A 15,918-nucleotide genomic window follows, 5' to 3' on the forward strand; every position below is an offset into this window, starting at 1 on the left:
GCAATTGAAAAATCTCACAGTATCTCACTTATGTTATTGATCGTTTAAAAACAGAACATTTTTATTTCTCCAGTCATTAATTTTTAAACATTTTTATATTTTTTTACGCCTTCTGAATCAATAAATGATAGCTTTGATATTACGTTGATTTTTATTTTACTCACATTAAGTGCTTCCTGGCCAGTGCCCTCTCCATCGATTACTGCCGCTGGGTCAAAATTGAGGTCGGAGGGGATTTCTGAGTCTGCCGGCGGAAGGGCGTTTGAAGATGTGTTGTTGCTGCCAGGACCGCCACTCGACAGGTTAGGGTCATTTGGTGGAACGCTTGGTGGGCCGCTGTTACCGCCTCCGGGGGTGTTGGCCTGACCAGGCGTGCTGGCCACTGCCCCTGGTGTGTGTGGAGTGTGAGGTGTATGCGGCATCTGCAACAAAATTGATACAATTATTATTGAGCCGTTCCAAAAATAATGAGGTATAGCAATTTAAACAACAAATTATTATTGAATTAGGTGAATTTCATCTCAAATTTAATAAAATATCGGTTTTACAGTTTTTTTTTATAGAAACTAACCTGGTCATTGAGACTCTTCTCCATGGCGTTGAGCGGGTCAAGCAAGCTGACCGACTCGCTGAGGTGAGACAGGGGGCCTCCGAACTCTTGTCCGGCACTGCTCGGCCCACCTGCTGCAAACTCGTAGCCAGGCCTGTTCATGTTTGTCGAGTTGTAGCCTGACTGTGCGCTGTTCATCATGGAACCACTGGCGATACCTATAAACACAATTATTTTTTATTAATTTTCTTCTGGGAAATTTTAATCCTGAAAACACTACTGTTCATATCAGGAGGAATGTACGGCGACATGACTTGGTGCATTTCCCAGTTGTTCATGGTGGGTAAGGTGAGGCTGCCTGGAGACATCATCTTGTTGTGCCTCTTGGCGCCGCAAGAATCCTCGGACTCGTTTTCAGCCTTGACGTCGTGCACGCTGCTGCTCTTGGCCGTTTTCCAGTTGGCCTGAGCGTCTATGGTGATTTCGTCTGCCTCCGAGTTGGGCCCCAGTTTGCTCAGGATGGCCCAGATGTACTGGTCCACCTCCAGACCCTCCAGCTGTGCAGATTTGCTAAAAGTAACAAATGTACACATTAGAACATGCCCGTTTTTTAGAATTTAGAAATTCTTACTTGCACACTGGACATCGCCACGAGCCGCGCTCGCAGTTCAATTGCAGGTACGATTCGAGATCAAAACATTGTATGTGTTTGCAATCGTGGCCCCTCGCTGGCAGCACAATCTTTTTGAAGGTGATGGGACACTTTAGTGAGACCTGTAAATAAATAATTAAGAAATTAGCAGGCATTTAATTTGACTGGTTAAAAATTAAATAATTTTAATGCAAATTCTATTAACAGAAATTTTAACATAGATTTTAATACATTCTTGATGATTTAGGATTATTCTTTTATTTAAAATGTAATTAATAAAATGCTTATTTAATTTAGATCTATTTTGAATCCTTTGAATGAGAACAAACAGTTAGGAAAAGATATTTTTTTTTTAATCGGGCGTTTTATTAAATTTATTTTTATTTTCATTACCTTGAGAGCAGTTTGCTCCACGCCGTCGGACGGGCCCATTACGTTCGAGGCCGAGTTGCTGAAGTTGCGCTTGATTTTGGAGATGCAGTGGTCGGCGGTGAGAAGCCGCTTGCGGAGGAGACCCTGGAGGACGCTGCGCACGCTGGGCCTGTGTACGAGCTGCAGGACGAAGAGGTGCGAGCAGCAGCAGGCGGAAACTGTGATCTGGATTGTGTTCCTGCCAGCCTGACACACGTCCTTTAGGTACAGCGGCTTGTGAGAGGTCTTGTTCTCGCCGCGGTCAATGTTGAGTGGCGTCGCGTTCACCGACACTTGCACCGACGCTGGCCAGTTGGTGCTCATCTGCCGGTCCTCATGGTGGAAGCACTTGAGCTGCAGCTCCAGGTCGTTGCGCCACATCAGCGTCTGGTGCACAGTTGGCTTCAGCTGGAAGACGTGGTTGCTTACAGCCAGGTTGTGCTCCAGCCGGAATGGAGGCAGGATGATGCCGTCGCGCACCGGGAAAGTCAGCCGCAGTTCATCGTCTGCTAAAACAACGCACAAAATTTGTAGGAAATTAGTGAAAATTATAAATATGATGGAAGCAAGGCAGAAAAATATTGATTTTTAGTAAAATTTTACTTTATTGAAAGTAAAATCAAGAAGTAAAATCAACAATCACATTAGAAAGTGAATTAGTAAAAAGAATAATTTCATTTTTTTCTCTAATAAAATTTTTGATGTAGTCTTATATGATTATATCCTGGTCGAGGATTTAAAATGTTATTTTTATTATATACATAAATTTTTCAAAATTAAATATGTCACAATTTAAATACAAAATAATTATCAGGACTCACTTTGCACAGGAAGGGGAGGTTTCATGTCGCTGACCGGCTTGACGTCACCCCCAATATTGGGTTTGACGTCCTGGTTGGGGCTTATGTAGGGTGGCAAACTGCTGGCAGGGGTGAGAGGGGGCGTCGGGTTGCCGGGGATGGGGCTGTGCTGGTAGCTGACAGAGCGCTGGCTTATTTCCTGTTGGAATTGCTGGAACACAGGTTGCTGTTGTGGCGGTGGTTGCTGCTGCTGCTGAGAATGGGGCTGCGGCGTCGGGTGCGGGTGCGGGGTCATCTGTGGTCCCATTTGGGGCCCTAATTGCGCTGCCATTTGGGCATTCATTTGCTGCTGCGACCCGTACTGGCTGTACTGACCGTTACTCACCTAAAGGAGAGCATTGAAATTATAATAAAAATATGCAATGCACTTTTAAGGCACAATTTTTTAATTTAATTAAAATAAAATAGAAACATGATTGATTTCTCATCAGTAAAAAATCAGGCAAAAATTAACTTTTTGATTTTGAAAAATAGCGTGAATAATTTTAGTACTTACCATTTGGCCGCCGCTGAAGTAGCCCTGGTTAGCCTGCTGGTGGGGGTAAGGGGGTGTGCTTTGCCTTCCTCGAGAGCTCATGCCGAAGCCTTGCTGTCCGACTGGACCGCCCTGCGGAGGACCCTGAGGGTGGCCCTGAGGATGACCTTGCGGATGGGCCTGGGAATGACCCTGAGGGTGGGTCTGGGGATGGCCCTGAGGGTACTGGTTGGGAAACCGTTGTTGCTGCTGCTGCTGCGGCGGGGGTTGCTGCTGCTGCTGCTGGAAGGGGTAGTGTTGGGGGCCGCCGTTGAAGCCTCCGGGGTACTGGCCGGCCATTTGTTGTTGTTGTTGCTGCTGCTGCTGTTGATGTTGTTGCTGTTGTTGATGCTGTTGCTGTTGCCGCTTCTGGGACATGTGCATGCCGGCCGAGGGGTAAGGAGCCATCCGGCGGGGGTTGGTGCCAGGATACATGGCACCACCACTCTGTGGACCCTGCTTGAATGAGAAACACCATGGTTAATGCCAGAATTAATTAAAAATAAACAAATTTCAAAAATTTTAAAATAAGAATATTTAATTTGATTACAATTGAACCATTTGAAATTTGGTTCTAATTTAATAATTGATATTCAATATTGCAAAAACTGATTTCAGTTGTTGTTTCTTTAGTTTTTGGCAATTATTTTAGAAGGAGAAATAAAATGTAACAATTTTTTGTCAAAAGAGACACTCAACACTCACCTGCATGGCCATCTTTCCAGCCATATTTTGCATCATATTGGGATTTTGAGGCATCGATCCGCCTTGGCTGCCCATCATCATGCCGGGGTTCATTTGGCCCATGTTGGGACCCATGCCAGGGTTGCCCATGGGCATGCCGCGCTGGTTGTACTGTACCATGCCTGGGTACTGCTGCTGTCCATGCGACATACCGTGCATCTGTAACAACCATAAACTCAATTGTAGCTTCACTTAAACTCATGAATTTTCTAAATTTTAACCACTCAACTCTTAGTTTGATAAAAATATTTCATTAAATCGCAATAATAAAGTTATCTATGACATTTCCCAATGAAAAGACACCAAAGATAAAATGTCAGAATATGGAATTCTTTGTTTCCAATCGCATTTTAATGAATTTTGGTAATTTAAGATTTATTTGAATTCAAATGCTAAATTCTTGTTCATGAAAGCGTTTAATTCATATTTGACTTGATACATTGTTGATCCAAAATTAATTACAGTAAATAAATATTATTTTTTTCTGTCTATTTTAATTTTGATTAATTGAGCACCTCTTGAGGGGCATGAGCGTGGGTGGAGTCGGGCGCTGCTCTCTGGCGCGGTCGCGAGCGGCAGTCGCCCGTCTAAATAAAGCCCACTGATAAACAATGAGAGAGCCGCTCTCGTCTCGTCTGCGTCACACTTTCTCTCGCAAGAGCCATAAAGCACACTTGGTGCTCTCCCGCGCGCGTACGGCGGCCTTGTGCTCAATAATCATTCCTCAAATACTCCCTAAACACTGAAAAATCTCGCAAGTGCAATCGGCTGAGCTGCTCCAATGGACTATTTAGCCGCCGCCGCCGCCGCTCGATTGCAAAATGAATAATTAATTTTTTCATGCCCGACTGCTAATTTTCGCCAAATCACACCGCGCGCGCACAACACACGAATTATTGCTGCTTTCAAAACTCTGACTTGCTAATTGAAAGAGAATTGAAAAGAGGTTAACTTTACATTACCCAAGATTAATTGACATTTAATGCAGCAAGGTTGCATTACAAAATTACTCAATAATAAGTGCAATTAAAATAATACTGAGGAAAAATCAAATAGAAAAATAGTTAATTGATTTGGGATATTTCAGTTTTTTAAGAAAATCATTAACTGTATTTTCATCTACTTAAATCTATGAAGACAAAATAAAATTGCATTAAAAAAAAAAAAATTATGAAAAGAAGCTTGAAATACTCGTTATACAAATGTCATAAATTAATATAAAGAATTAAAAAATTGACAGAATATACTTAATTTTCAATTATAAGGACATGCCAGTTAGGTTTATTTGAGTTGGGAAAAATACCCTTTTAAAAATTTATAAAAACATCGATCAGTCAAATATGACACAAAAATCTACAGGAAGGTTCTTTACTTGAATTTTATGTAGCAAATAAGACTATTTTCAAAATAAATTCTTACCTGGGCATACTGCTGGCTCATGTCTTGTCGTTCCTGCAGAGCAACAACGCTGGCGGTGGCCGTTGCAGTGGCCGTGGCCGCCGCTACCATGGCCGCCGTGCTGAGCGCCGAGTTAGGGGCGCCGTACTGCGCCCCGGAAGCGTCCCCAGGGTTGGGGCCCATGTGAGGGTTGCTCATCACACCGTTAGGCCCTCCACCGTACCTGAGAACAAATTTTGCACTCTTTTATTGCTGCAAATTTTTATGGATTGATTTCAATTTGGCAGACGAATTAAAGGTCGGAGCGTGGTGAAAATTAAGAAAGAGTCTCATTTCTCGGCCAAGACCAAGAAGACGGCATTTCTTCGCGCAAAGGGCAAGAAGCGTGTCAAAACGAGTGGAAAGCTCACGATGGGTTTCTCTCGCACGGCCTCGCACGCCGGGCCGCGAATTTGTGCAAATGTATGAGTACTTGTAGCGCAATAATTATTACGATTCCGCGGGCGAGAGAGAAAGAGGAGCTTTCTCGCCAAGGCCCACTTGCCTTTTGTCCGATAAGACCCACGTTCAGACTTTTTTTTTCATGTAAGTTGTCTCAGTTTAAACCTTAAAATAAATAAGCTCATCGGAAGGTTATAGAAATGGTATTTGCAAACATTATCAAAAAATTGAACCAATTAAATCTTTTACTATGTAAAATAAAATAATCAAATCTTGTGACGAATTGCTAAAAATGAGAATATATTATCATCAGTCGAATGAATTAAAATGTGTAATAACTCATTGGTGGTTAAATGCAGCAAATTAATCAATTGGTAATGAAATAATTTCACATTATTCCAAAACTTGCTTTGATTTATAAATATTAATTTAATCATTATTTAATTAGTATTACTATTATATATTATTAATTAATATTATATTGTAAAAATATAATAAATAAAATAAAAATAATAATAAATATAATAAAAATATAATAATAAATATTATTGTTTTATTTTTTAAATAAAGCGACTTTTGAACTTAATGGCATTGTTAGAATTCCACGGTTATATGGATAATACTGATTTTTCAATATATTTTCTGTATAATTATGTTATAATATAAAAACAAATTAAATCAGGGTGTTAATTTAATGAAATTAAAAAAATTATAATAAGGGATAGAAAATATTAAGTTTTCTTTTTAAAATATATTTGGATCCTTTTAGACGTTTATATCATTCACATTAAATTTGTCTTTTAAATAAAGACATAACTGAACTCTTATCAGAAATTAATTGCGAGAGGAAAAATTTGCTACTCACCCATTGTTGGGGTGCGGTTGCGTGGGCTGCCTGTGGTGGTAGCCTTGTGTGAAGGTTCCGGGCTTGTGGCCGCCTCCAGCGGCCGTCTGGGGAAAGGCGGCCGGACCGCCGTAAGAGGCGGCCGTCGTGTGGTGGGGGCCGGCCTGGCTGGTGGCCGTGACACCCCACACCGTGGTCACCACCGAGAGCTGCTGGGCAGAGCCGCCGCCTGGCGACCACTCCCTGAAACAAGACGAAGCCGCACGTGAGACTCGAGACAAACAGTCCTACCCGACAACAGTCCAAGTCGAACCGACCCGATCGGGACTCGAAGCCGCGACTTTAGACAAAAATCACTTTCCCTTTCAATGTCAATGCCGATCTTTTTTGATGCGGTTCCTATCAGTGGGTTTTTTTGCTTCCGATAAGCAGCAGCGAGATAAGGACACGCTCGGGGGAGGAAAGTAAAAAGGATTTTCAATCCAGAGATTACTTCGACTTACTGACAGAAATCAGAATTTTCATTTATTAACGTGCAACGTTTAAATAAAATACCTTGACATTTTTTTAGTTGAATATTTAATTTTAGACGAATTTTAGAATAATATTAATTTTTTAAATTTTAGATTTTTGAAGACCTTCCTTTTTATTTCATGAGGAAAGTTTTCAGCGGTGTACTTATATGAACGAGGAAAATTGCAGCCGGAAAGGGCCAACCGTTGATAACTTTCAAGAAAAGAGGGTGATTAAAGAGTTGTTTGCTGATAATATTTCTTTTGCTCGTGGCTGGGCAAAACACGGGTACAACTCTGATTCGCCGGCCGCAGTTTCCTGAACTTTCAGTAATTCTTTCTACAAAAGAATTCCTACAATGCAGGAATTACTTTTATCAGCGGCACCTGTGCGTTTTCCGCTTCTGTGGCAGCCTATTTTGGACATTATAATGTACGCCAGCTTTTATCAGTTTGAGGAAAATGGAAATCAAGAGCGGTTAAAAAGGCTCGTTCTTCAACCTTTTTTTAAAACTAACAATAAACTCGTATTTGAAATCCTCTGGTATTTTCGGGTGTTTTTAAATCTACCTGTTGGCGGCTGTGGGGCACTGTCTCGCGAATGGCGCATAGTGCATCGCTGGAGGGATATGTCTGAGCAGCTGGGTCATCAGGGGTCATAGGTCAGGCCGGGGTCACCGCCCTGTCTGGACACTCATTTCACTGCACTTTGCTGTTCGCACTGAGCACCGAACATCAATCGGCCACTGAATTGGAAAACTGTGATATTATCCTTGCGTATGCACGTGTATCGTCCTTTCCGAACCGAGGTCGCGGCCAGACTGCTGGCGGTCGAGCGACTCGGCGGCCCCGCGGGAGGGGGGACGCCGTGTGGCGGGAGGGGCGACCCTCGTCCGCCCGTCGATCGTGCACATACGTCCCGGCAGACAGCACGTACCATTGTTCTCAACACGAAATTCTAAACGCGTCTAATGAATTGTTTCCATTCAAAAGCTAATTTTCATTAAAATTTGGAGAAAAAAATACTTTAAGGGAGAAAAAAATTAAAAATTTTGATTTTTATACAAGAATAAAATTAAATTTTCTTATTATCTTGATCATTACAATTAAAATTAATTCCAGATTATTCAAATTTACAGCGATTCTAATGGTGTACGGATTCAAATCTCATTCATGATGCATGCTAGATATAATTGCATTTATTATTCTTTTAATTTCTTCAATTGTTAATAATAAACTAAATTAGCTTTAAATGATTTATTTTCAGTCTATTTGAGGCGATTATTTTTTAACAATGACTAGCGCTGTCACTTTTTCTCCTTAAAAGGAACACTTGAAAAATTTGAATATGAAGTTTTCCTCTTTCGCATTGGAGAACGTGGTGAACAATCAGAAAATATTTGGGGCGTGTGATGCGCGTCAAGAGAAAGCACCGCGGCTGCACCTCGCACTGCACAGATCGTGACTCTTGGACGCGCAGATATACGATTTGTGTGTTACTTCTTTCCTCGCATTTCGGCCGCCTCCTTGTGTTTTGTTGTTATTACTATTATTATATATTGTGCATTTCTAAAGAGCAGTTAGGATTCAAAATAAATGTCCGTGTGCGCCGCCGCGCGCGCGTCACTCCGCTATTTATTTATTTACGCCGCCTCGCCAAATTGCGCCAGCTCGAAATTCCTGCGCGCTTCTCCCTCGGCCGCGTTAACAGCACTTTAACCTTATTGCTCTTTAATAGCGGTCGTGATTGTTCTTTGTTTCTGAAGAAAAATCAGAACTCTGCGAACTGGAATCAGTCTGAAATCCGGCAAGATGGCAGATCAAGTTCAAATCAATCACACTGTGGCCGGGAAAGAATCTCTCTTTTCATTTCAAAACTGCTTGTAAATTTAGCTAAATACAAAAAGCATAAATCACTACAATTTTCATTGCATATTTAAAAAAAAACTTTAATTCAAACACAAAAGAAATACGATTTTTTTTTTAGTTCTAACAAGATTTAATTATCAAAGGTGATAAGATTTATTTAAATTAAAATTTTAATTGATGAAACTTGCAAAAAGTTTTATTATTGTTTTTCTTTATTTGTTTAATAATGTTAAAATCATCAAAGCAAGAATTTTACTGAAACAGTAAAAATCATTTAATATGAAAATAATTATTTTATAAGTTATGCAACAAATAACGCGCAAATCTGTGTTTAAATGGACGGTTTTTACTATACACGTGCGTTCGGTGCGTTTATCAAGAATTTTTTTTAGTCTGTAGGCACCTCGCTTATCATGCTACTGATAATGTTTTTAAGCAGCCTCAAGCGGAAACTTTTACGCTCGGGTCTGCAGGGCACACACTTGAAAGTCGCGACGAGTATCAAGCGACAAAAGTCAGTTTGCAGTGCTGGTCTGGTAATTTCATAATCGGCTCGTCGGCGGGCCCAGAACAAGATAATTGCCTTTTAGCATGCATATTCATATATAGGGTTCCTCCGTTTTTATCAATCGCTGGAGTTGTGATCCAAACGCGTGAGAAAAGTCGCCGGCCGGAAGCGGCGAACACAAACAAATGGAGCACACATAGGAAATAGTATGATTGCCCGTCCGCGCCCTCATCGCCAGACACAATAATCCTCTTTCGCCCGAAAGTCGGGGGATTTTCGTCTACTGTAAATTAGAAGCTATGGGAATCGGTCGCTGGTTTTTTTCACCTAGCTGTTAACACAGTGCACTGAACGGAATAAAAAATATGGAAACCTCTATATTCATCAAACAAGTGTTTCTTTCTTTTTGCATGGAGGCTTGCTTTGTAATTTTAATAACGGAACAGATCAGTCAAAGTAGCAAAATCGGCCACTACATCCGCAGAAATGGCACATTTATGTAATGAGAGTGCAGTCAGACTTCTCTGTTTTAACATATACAACAGAGAAAAAGCCAACTTCCTCCTCCGCGCACCACGCAAATTCGACCGTGAATTCCTTCCACCTGTAAAAAAGCATTCGCGGTCAAAAATTATAACGCTGCCGTGCGATTCGACCGTGAATAACTTCAGAAACAAAGAGTTCCTGCCTCGATTAGTGCGAAAAGCGGGGAAAGGAAACTCATTACTGTTTTTTGACTAGTACTCAAGCGATAGTGTCTCCCTAGCTAAGCAAACGGGAACTAAAAAGTTGAGGTCTGGAATCAGATCATATTGAACAAAAAGTGCTTAGTTATTAAGAGTCAACAATTATATAAAAGTCACAAAATAATTAGAAAGTCTAAAAACGCTTAACAGAAGTTGACAAATTTTCTCGGTATTCCGAAATAATTTAATATTTTGGGCAGATGCAATTTTGGTTTTTGATTTAAGAAAGAATTGAGAGATATATAGAAATTACTTTGATCAATGTTCTGGCCCAGTGCGAATTTAATTTTGTTACTTACTGACAACAGAAGCAACAAGTCCGATCTCGGCCCATCCGAGTGTGAAACTAAACGCGTCAGAAAACGGGGGCTTGTTCCGTGATTGCTTTTTCGCGCACGGCATTAGCGATCGGGGACCCTTCATTTCCTCTGTTTGGCGGGCATTTCCATTGGCACGTGGAAATTGACGTGCGCAAACCGCCGCTAATGGCCTTTCCCGATACTCGGCAGGACGAAAAATGACCATTTTCAAGGCTGCCGGATTCCTGCTCTGAACTCAATCAAAACTGTGCGATTCCGCGCCGAAGACAAACGTATTGGTCGTGTCCCGCGCATTGAAAAATCACGACTTACGCGTGATGAGCATCGAGAATGAGGTCATGAAGGTTACCAGAGCCATAGCCTATAGCAGCATTATTTTTGCGGCGGCTCGCCTGATAGCGTTTTGCAGATAACGACGACGTTCGCACTCACCAGACCCGCCAACAATTAATCTTGTTCGCTGCGCGCAACCCGAATACTTTTTTTCATTTTGCACAGCAGAGTTCGTTCCCATGCACGGCAGAGCAAGAAGCACGTCGGGTGAATGACGGCCCAGCGCAGAGAGACGAGAGACTGCGAAAAAGTTTCAGCTTCTCTTTGAAAGTTCAAATTCAGCAAAGATTTATCTTATAAATTAGGAAAAGCAGGTTCAGGACAAAGAAGATTTGCTCTTCCAAGAGTATATCATAAGCCATTATAGTTTAAACTAATCCACAAATTTACATCATTTTGTCAATTCCAATATAATATTTTGTTCTTCGTGTTTCTGCCAGGATTTCATGCATTTAAATTTTTATTTTGAGAAGAATCACAATTTTTTGTAAATATCTCAACTAAGACAGAGGAAGTGAGACGATTTGATGGGTGGGGAATGGGAGACAAGTGAGGTCTCCTAAACCCCTAAAAATATTAAATAGGGAGGAAGATTATAGCAGAGGAGCCAAAATTTAAAGACTTTAAAAAGGGAGGAGAGGAGAATAAAGATTTGTAGAAAGAGGGATGAAATAGGACAAGATAAATGTAGATCTTGGAGTGAGGAAAGATTGGAGCCAGCGCTGGACTGGCGTCGCCGCATTAATTAAGAATTAATTGTAGAGTGCATCTGGGGACTAGGATATGTTCACAATAATATTCTATTTGCGTTGAAGGTGAATGAGTTTGTCGCACACGCGCTGCACGCACATGAGCGACCTAAATCTCGGCGTATATCCTACAGGGGGTTGGCGTCCGTCTGCCATAAGGGGGGCGACTGGACCGGAGGTCTCTGGAAGTCCATCTTCTATAAATAAGCGCGGCGGAGAGCGCGGCGATGATCGTCGCCCTCGCACGCATTTATTCCTCGCTCCAAATAGACCGTTTTTACGCTGATCCCGCGCCTGATGAGCTCACGCTCTTCTAAATAAAGCGGCCGCTGCCGAAATATTGAACCCCGCAGCTCCCCGTTCGCGAGCCGCGCGCTTCTCTCTCTCGCGGAATCGCTCGGCTGCGTTGCAAAACAAACGGCATTTAAATAAAAGAAGAAGCGGCAGTAGCAGCACTTGGCAGGCGCACCGACCAAATCTAAATTTGAAAAAGTCATTGGCTGCAACGCGCCGCGAATCTTCTATACACCTAGGTCGCAACGTTCACATTCGAATGTTGAGAGCAATTCGCGCTCGCGACAGACACATGCGACGCACGCAGATTGCACCAGGTTGTTGGTAAATCAGCTGCTGCTGGCCCGTGCAGTTGTTCGCTTGAGCTCACAACAAAGCTCCACATAGTTTCGTTGCTCAAATTAAATTATATTTTGCATTCAAAAATGTTGAAAAGCCTGTAAATAGCAATAAATATACAAATGCAAATTAGTGGTTCAAGGCAAAGAAATTATGCTGCGATTTTTCCCCAAAATTTTCCATAAACCACCTGTTGTCTAGAAAGGGGAAGGGAAAACAGGGATAAAAACTTAAAGAATATTTTTACATACCAAAAAATAAAATTTTAAACTTCATAATTAATGCTAAAAAAAATCATTGAGATATATTATGCTGTAAGTTTCATATTTCTTGCATATTTATAATTTTGAAAAAAATTATCCCTTTAAGATGCATGTTGCAAAAATATAATTATTTTTTCAAACTAGCTGGTTTATTCCAGTCTAAAAAATTGATAAAAACTGAAAAGTGAAATTAATAAACACCAATTTTTTTCTGAAATAACAGATACAAGAGTCTTCGAAGACTTTGACGTTGAATGTATTATGTGCGTTATATGCACGCGCGTCTTGTTTGTTCGTTGTGCAAATTGGGCTGCCGTAGTGCGGGGAGAGAGTGCGAATATAGTGCAATAAAAGAGAGCGAGAGCTGCCTGAGCAAATCTCCGATAACGCTGCTGGCTCATGATAAGAAGGTGTTTAATGTTGTGACAGAAGCAGCAGAACTGCTGCTGCGGCGTCGGCGGCATGCGGCAGCCTCACCTTGGGGGCGATATTCTGTTTAATTGTGACGTAATTGGGGCAAAGTTAAGTGCGCGCGCGGGGCTGACGTCATTTCGGTACGTTTAATGCAAAGTGGATCCAATGCCTCGGCAACTTAATCACAGGGAGATGGATATTGATGGATATTTGCAAGTAGATTAAATTGACTTGACAAGCGCGATAGATGTGAAATGATTCTGTTACAGAATCTTGAAAATTTGAGAGTTCTATAAGTTCAATGAATTAACATTTTATATTCATAAAAGTAATAAAACATAATATTTTGAGTGCTAAAATAAAAAATGCATTTAATTTATTTCAAATTAAAGCACACAAATATTGAAACAAAAGCTTTTATTCTCAATTTTTGTTTAAAAAGCAATAATTTTCATTAAAAATTGTTTCTAGAAAAAACTGTTGCGTAGCCAAGAGTTTTTGAGATTCATATTTCTGAATAAATATATACCCACGAGCAAAACAACTCGCGCTCTCCAATGGTATAGGGCACTCGAATGAGGAACTCCGTCCTATTTTCGTGCAATAACAATTTTGCGCAATTGCCGCGCGCGCCGATTTGCATGGCGGAATCGGTTTCGGTGCGGCGCGCTGGAATGAGGTTTGACCTGCATGCGATCGCCGCCGGAGCTGAAATTCTGCAAAAGTGGTCTTTCGAAGTTCGGCCGAAATGATAATTTTCAAGTTGGTCGACTGACGGTGGCCGATCGAAGCGCGTGCGACCTTGGCCTGATCGCGAGCAAGAATCGAGCAGCAATAATAAAAAATTCCTCGGTTTCTCCGTCAGATTTGTGCGATTGTTGAGTAGCGAGAGGATGGCTGCGGCTGTCGGCGCAGGGCGGGCAGGCAGGTGGGAGGCAGATCGAGCGAGAAAGAAAAGGCAGCAAGCGAACGAGCGCTACGCACCTCCAATAAATATAAATGAGTAAATATGGTGCTCACTGCTTTTTGCATTTTTATTTCGAGTTCGCCGGCGCGCTCTCTCGCTCGCCTGCTTGGAGGTCTCTCGCGAAGGTTACTTGTTTATTATTTCTTCTTTTTATTCCCGCTTATTTACATGCTCGCGCACTAGCGAGAGAGAGAAAGATGCAAGAACGAACGAGTCCCCCTCTCGCAGATAAATATCGCCTCCTCACTTTTCTTACTCGTTCTCGCTAATCCCTGGCCGCCGTAATTTTATTGTTCCTTCGCCTCTCGATCCGTTTTACGGCCATTCCTGGAAAGTCGCGAGGCCCTCCACTCCGCACCTTTCCGGAATTTTCCATTCGAACCCATATCTCATGTTCACCTAATCAGTAAAAATGTGAATGAATTAAAAATAAGGCTTTGAATTTTATGAAAACGATACAAATATAACTTGCCTTTAAAATGTTCAAATTATTTCAAGGCAAATTTCGTTCACAAGAAAAAATTTCAAGTTTATAAGATTTTTTTATAATTGTAGATATTTAAATAAATTAAAATATCAATTTTTTACAACTCCATTTTTTTTAAATATTTTAATCTTTAAATAATTTTAAATTTAGAGTAAATGGAATGATTTTGTTTAAAATTATTCATATTTCATCCTTCTATTCTAACCTTTAATATAAAAATTTTCTTTTAAATCAGATTTAAAATTAAAACTAAAAATGGCATACATTAATTTTTTTTTGCAATCATATCTTTTTTACCAATAAATTTTTTAAAACAAAATCTTAATTGTCTTTATAATTTTCATGGAAATATATAGAATTGTATATTATGGTAGAATTCACCTTTTGGATCGGAGGAGATTGTGAATTACGGTCTTGTAATTTTTTCAATTCTTTTTTACTTCTTTCCTTTTTTTGTTGAGAGGTTTCCTCTCTTTGTCGGTCACTTTTTATAAAACGCCGATACCTGACCGTGGTGGCTGCCTTGGACGCATAAAAAAATCACGCGGGTTGATTATTGAGCTCCCCTGGAGAGGAATGCAAAGGATTGATGTCTAGACAAATTAATAGACATCAGGCCGCCCTCCCCAGAAAGGCGCCGTATCCTTTTCCCTCGCACCTCTGCGCGAAACCGACTCTGCTCCTCTCATATCGGCCGAGAAACAATCCCGATGCTTGCGTGGATCTTAATTTTTTGTTGTGTGTTCGCGGCCAAGGACGAGCCGAGAGTGGTCCTTTTCGGCTCTTCGAGGGTGGCAGGTGTTTTTGTTGGGAGGAAGAAAGAAGGAAAACGCAAGTAGCCGCCGCGAATCTCTGCCCGGGCGTCACGAGATCGGCGGCGGCATTCATTCTTTCTTTCTCACTCGGAGGAGACTGCACGGAAACAAACTGTGCGGCGCGAAACTATCTCGCGGTGTCAAATACACAACACATGCACGTGCTAGCAAATTGGGCGCGCACTCGCTCTGGCGCTCGGTCCATCTGCCGGCGGCATGCAGATGCTCAATTTCTTTCTGCTCAATTCCATCTCGCCACCGCACAATGCTTCAATGCGGGACGGTGTGGAGAAAAAAAATATGTAAAAAACGGCAGCACCTGCCCTTGTCTTGGCGCGACGGGCGCGTGCAGCCAAGGTATGGGCATATCATATGGAGGTGGCACGGACTGAAGGATAGAAAAGCCGAGTGCGAACCGCGTGCTCGGAAAGAAGGAGGGACGACCCTCTCGCAGCTGCTCTTCTCGATAAATCTAGGCGCAAAGGGTTGATCAACAGTTGCTTATTGGAGAGGGGTAACAATTTTTGTAGATTAAAACGGAAACCGTTTATCCAGTTTCAGAAAAGAATGAAATTTCCTCACTAATAAAGCTTCAATGAATTACAATTTTTTTAAATCTATAATTACCACTGTACAGCATCACTTATTTTAATATTAATTGTACTATCAAATCTTTAGTGATTTAAAAAATAAGCCATTAAATAATTTTAGGAATTAATCTAAATTATTTCCTCCATATTCTGAACCTACACATTTTTCTAGTTATGCAACCGGCTTGTTATCAGTGTCAGGGGGTTGCATAAGTTTGAAATCCAGATAATATACCCGGGTTAATCTTTTTTCGCCATTCTCTGGATTGAGTTGGTAGCAAAGTTGCAAGAAGTGGTG

General features: G+C 41.3%; 1 protein-coding gene across 6 annotated transcripts in view; it reads right to left on the reverse strand.

Annotated features, from left to right (window-relative positions):
• Positions 1-15,918, reverse strand: part of LOC132198087 (zinc finger MIZ domain-containing protein 1-like) — a 142,315-nt gene that overhangs the window by 1,765 nt on the left and 124,632 nt on the right. For 3 of the 6 annotated variants that reach the window (XM_059621852.1, XM_059621851.1, XM_059621847.1), the window contains 10 exons: positions 6,436-6,657; positions 5,151-5,352; positions 3,693-3,890; positions 2,970-3,446; positions 2,435-2,798; positions 1,596-2,122; positions 1,182-1,324; positions 831-1,120; positions 572-768; positions 165-422 (listed from right to left, as the gene is read on the reverse strand). In XM_059621852.1, coding sequence (XP_059477835.1) covers positions 165-422; positions 572-768; positions 831-1,120; positions 1,182-1,324; positions 1,596-2,122; positions 2,435-2,798; positions 2,970-3,446; positions 3,693-3,890; positions 5,151-5,352; positions 6,436-6,657 — 2,878 coding nt within the window. Of the gene's footprint in view, positions 1-164; positions 423-571; positions 769-830; positions 1,121-1,181; positions 1,325-1,595; positions 2,123-2,434; positions 2,799-2,969; positions 3,447-3,692; positions 3,891-5,150; positions 5,353-6,435; positions 6,658-7,496; positions 7,741-15,918 lie in introns of those variants that run through there. The other 3 variants (XM_059621850.1, XM_059621849.1, XM_059621848.1) reach the window with 3 other exon arrangements.

The sequence above is a fragment of the Neocloeon triangulifer genome, unplaced genomic scaffold, assembly GCF_031216515.1.
Source record: "Neocloeon triangulifer isolate White Clay Creek 2 clone unplaced genomic scaffold, ASM3121651v1 ptg000012l, whole genome shotgun sequence".
NCBI classification, from domain to species: domain Eukaryota; kingdom Metazoa; phylum Arthropoda; class Insecta; order Ephemeroptera; family Baetidae; genus Neocloeon; species Neocloeon triangulifer.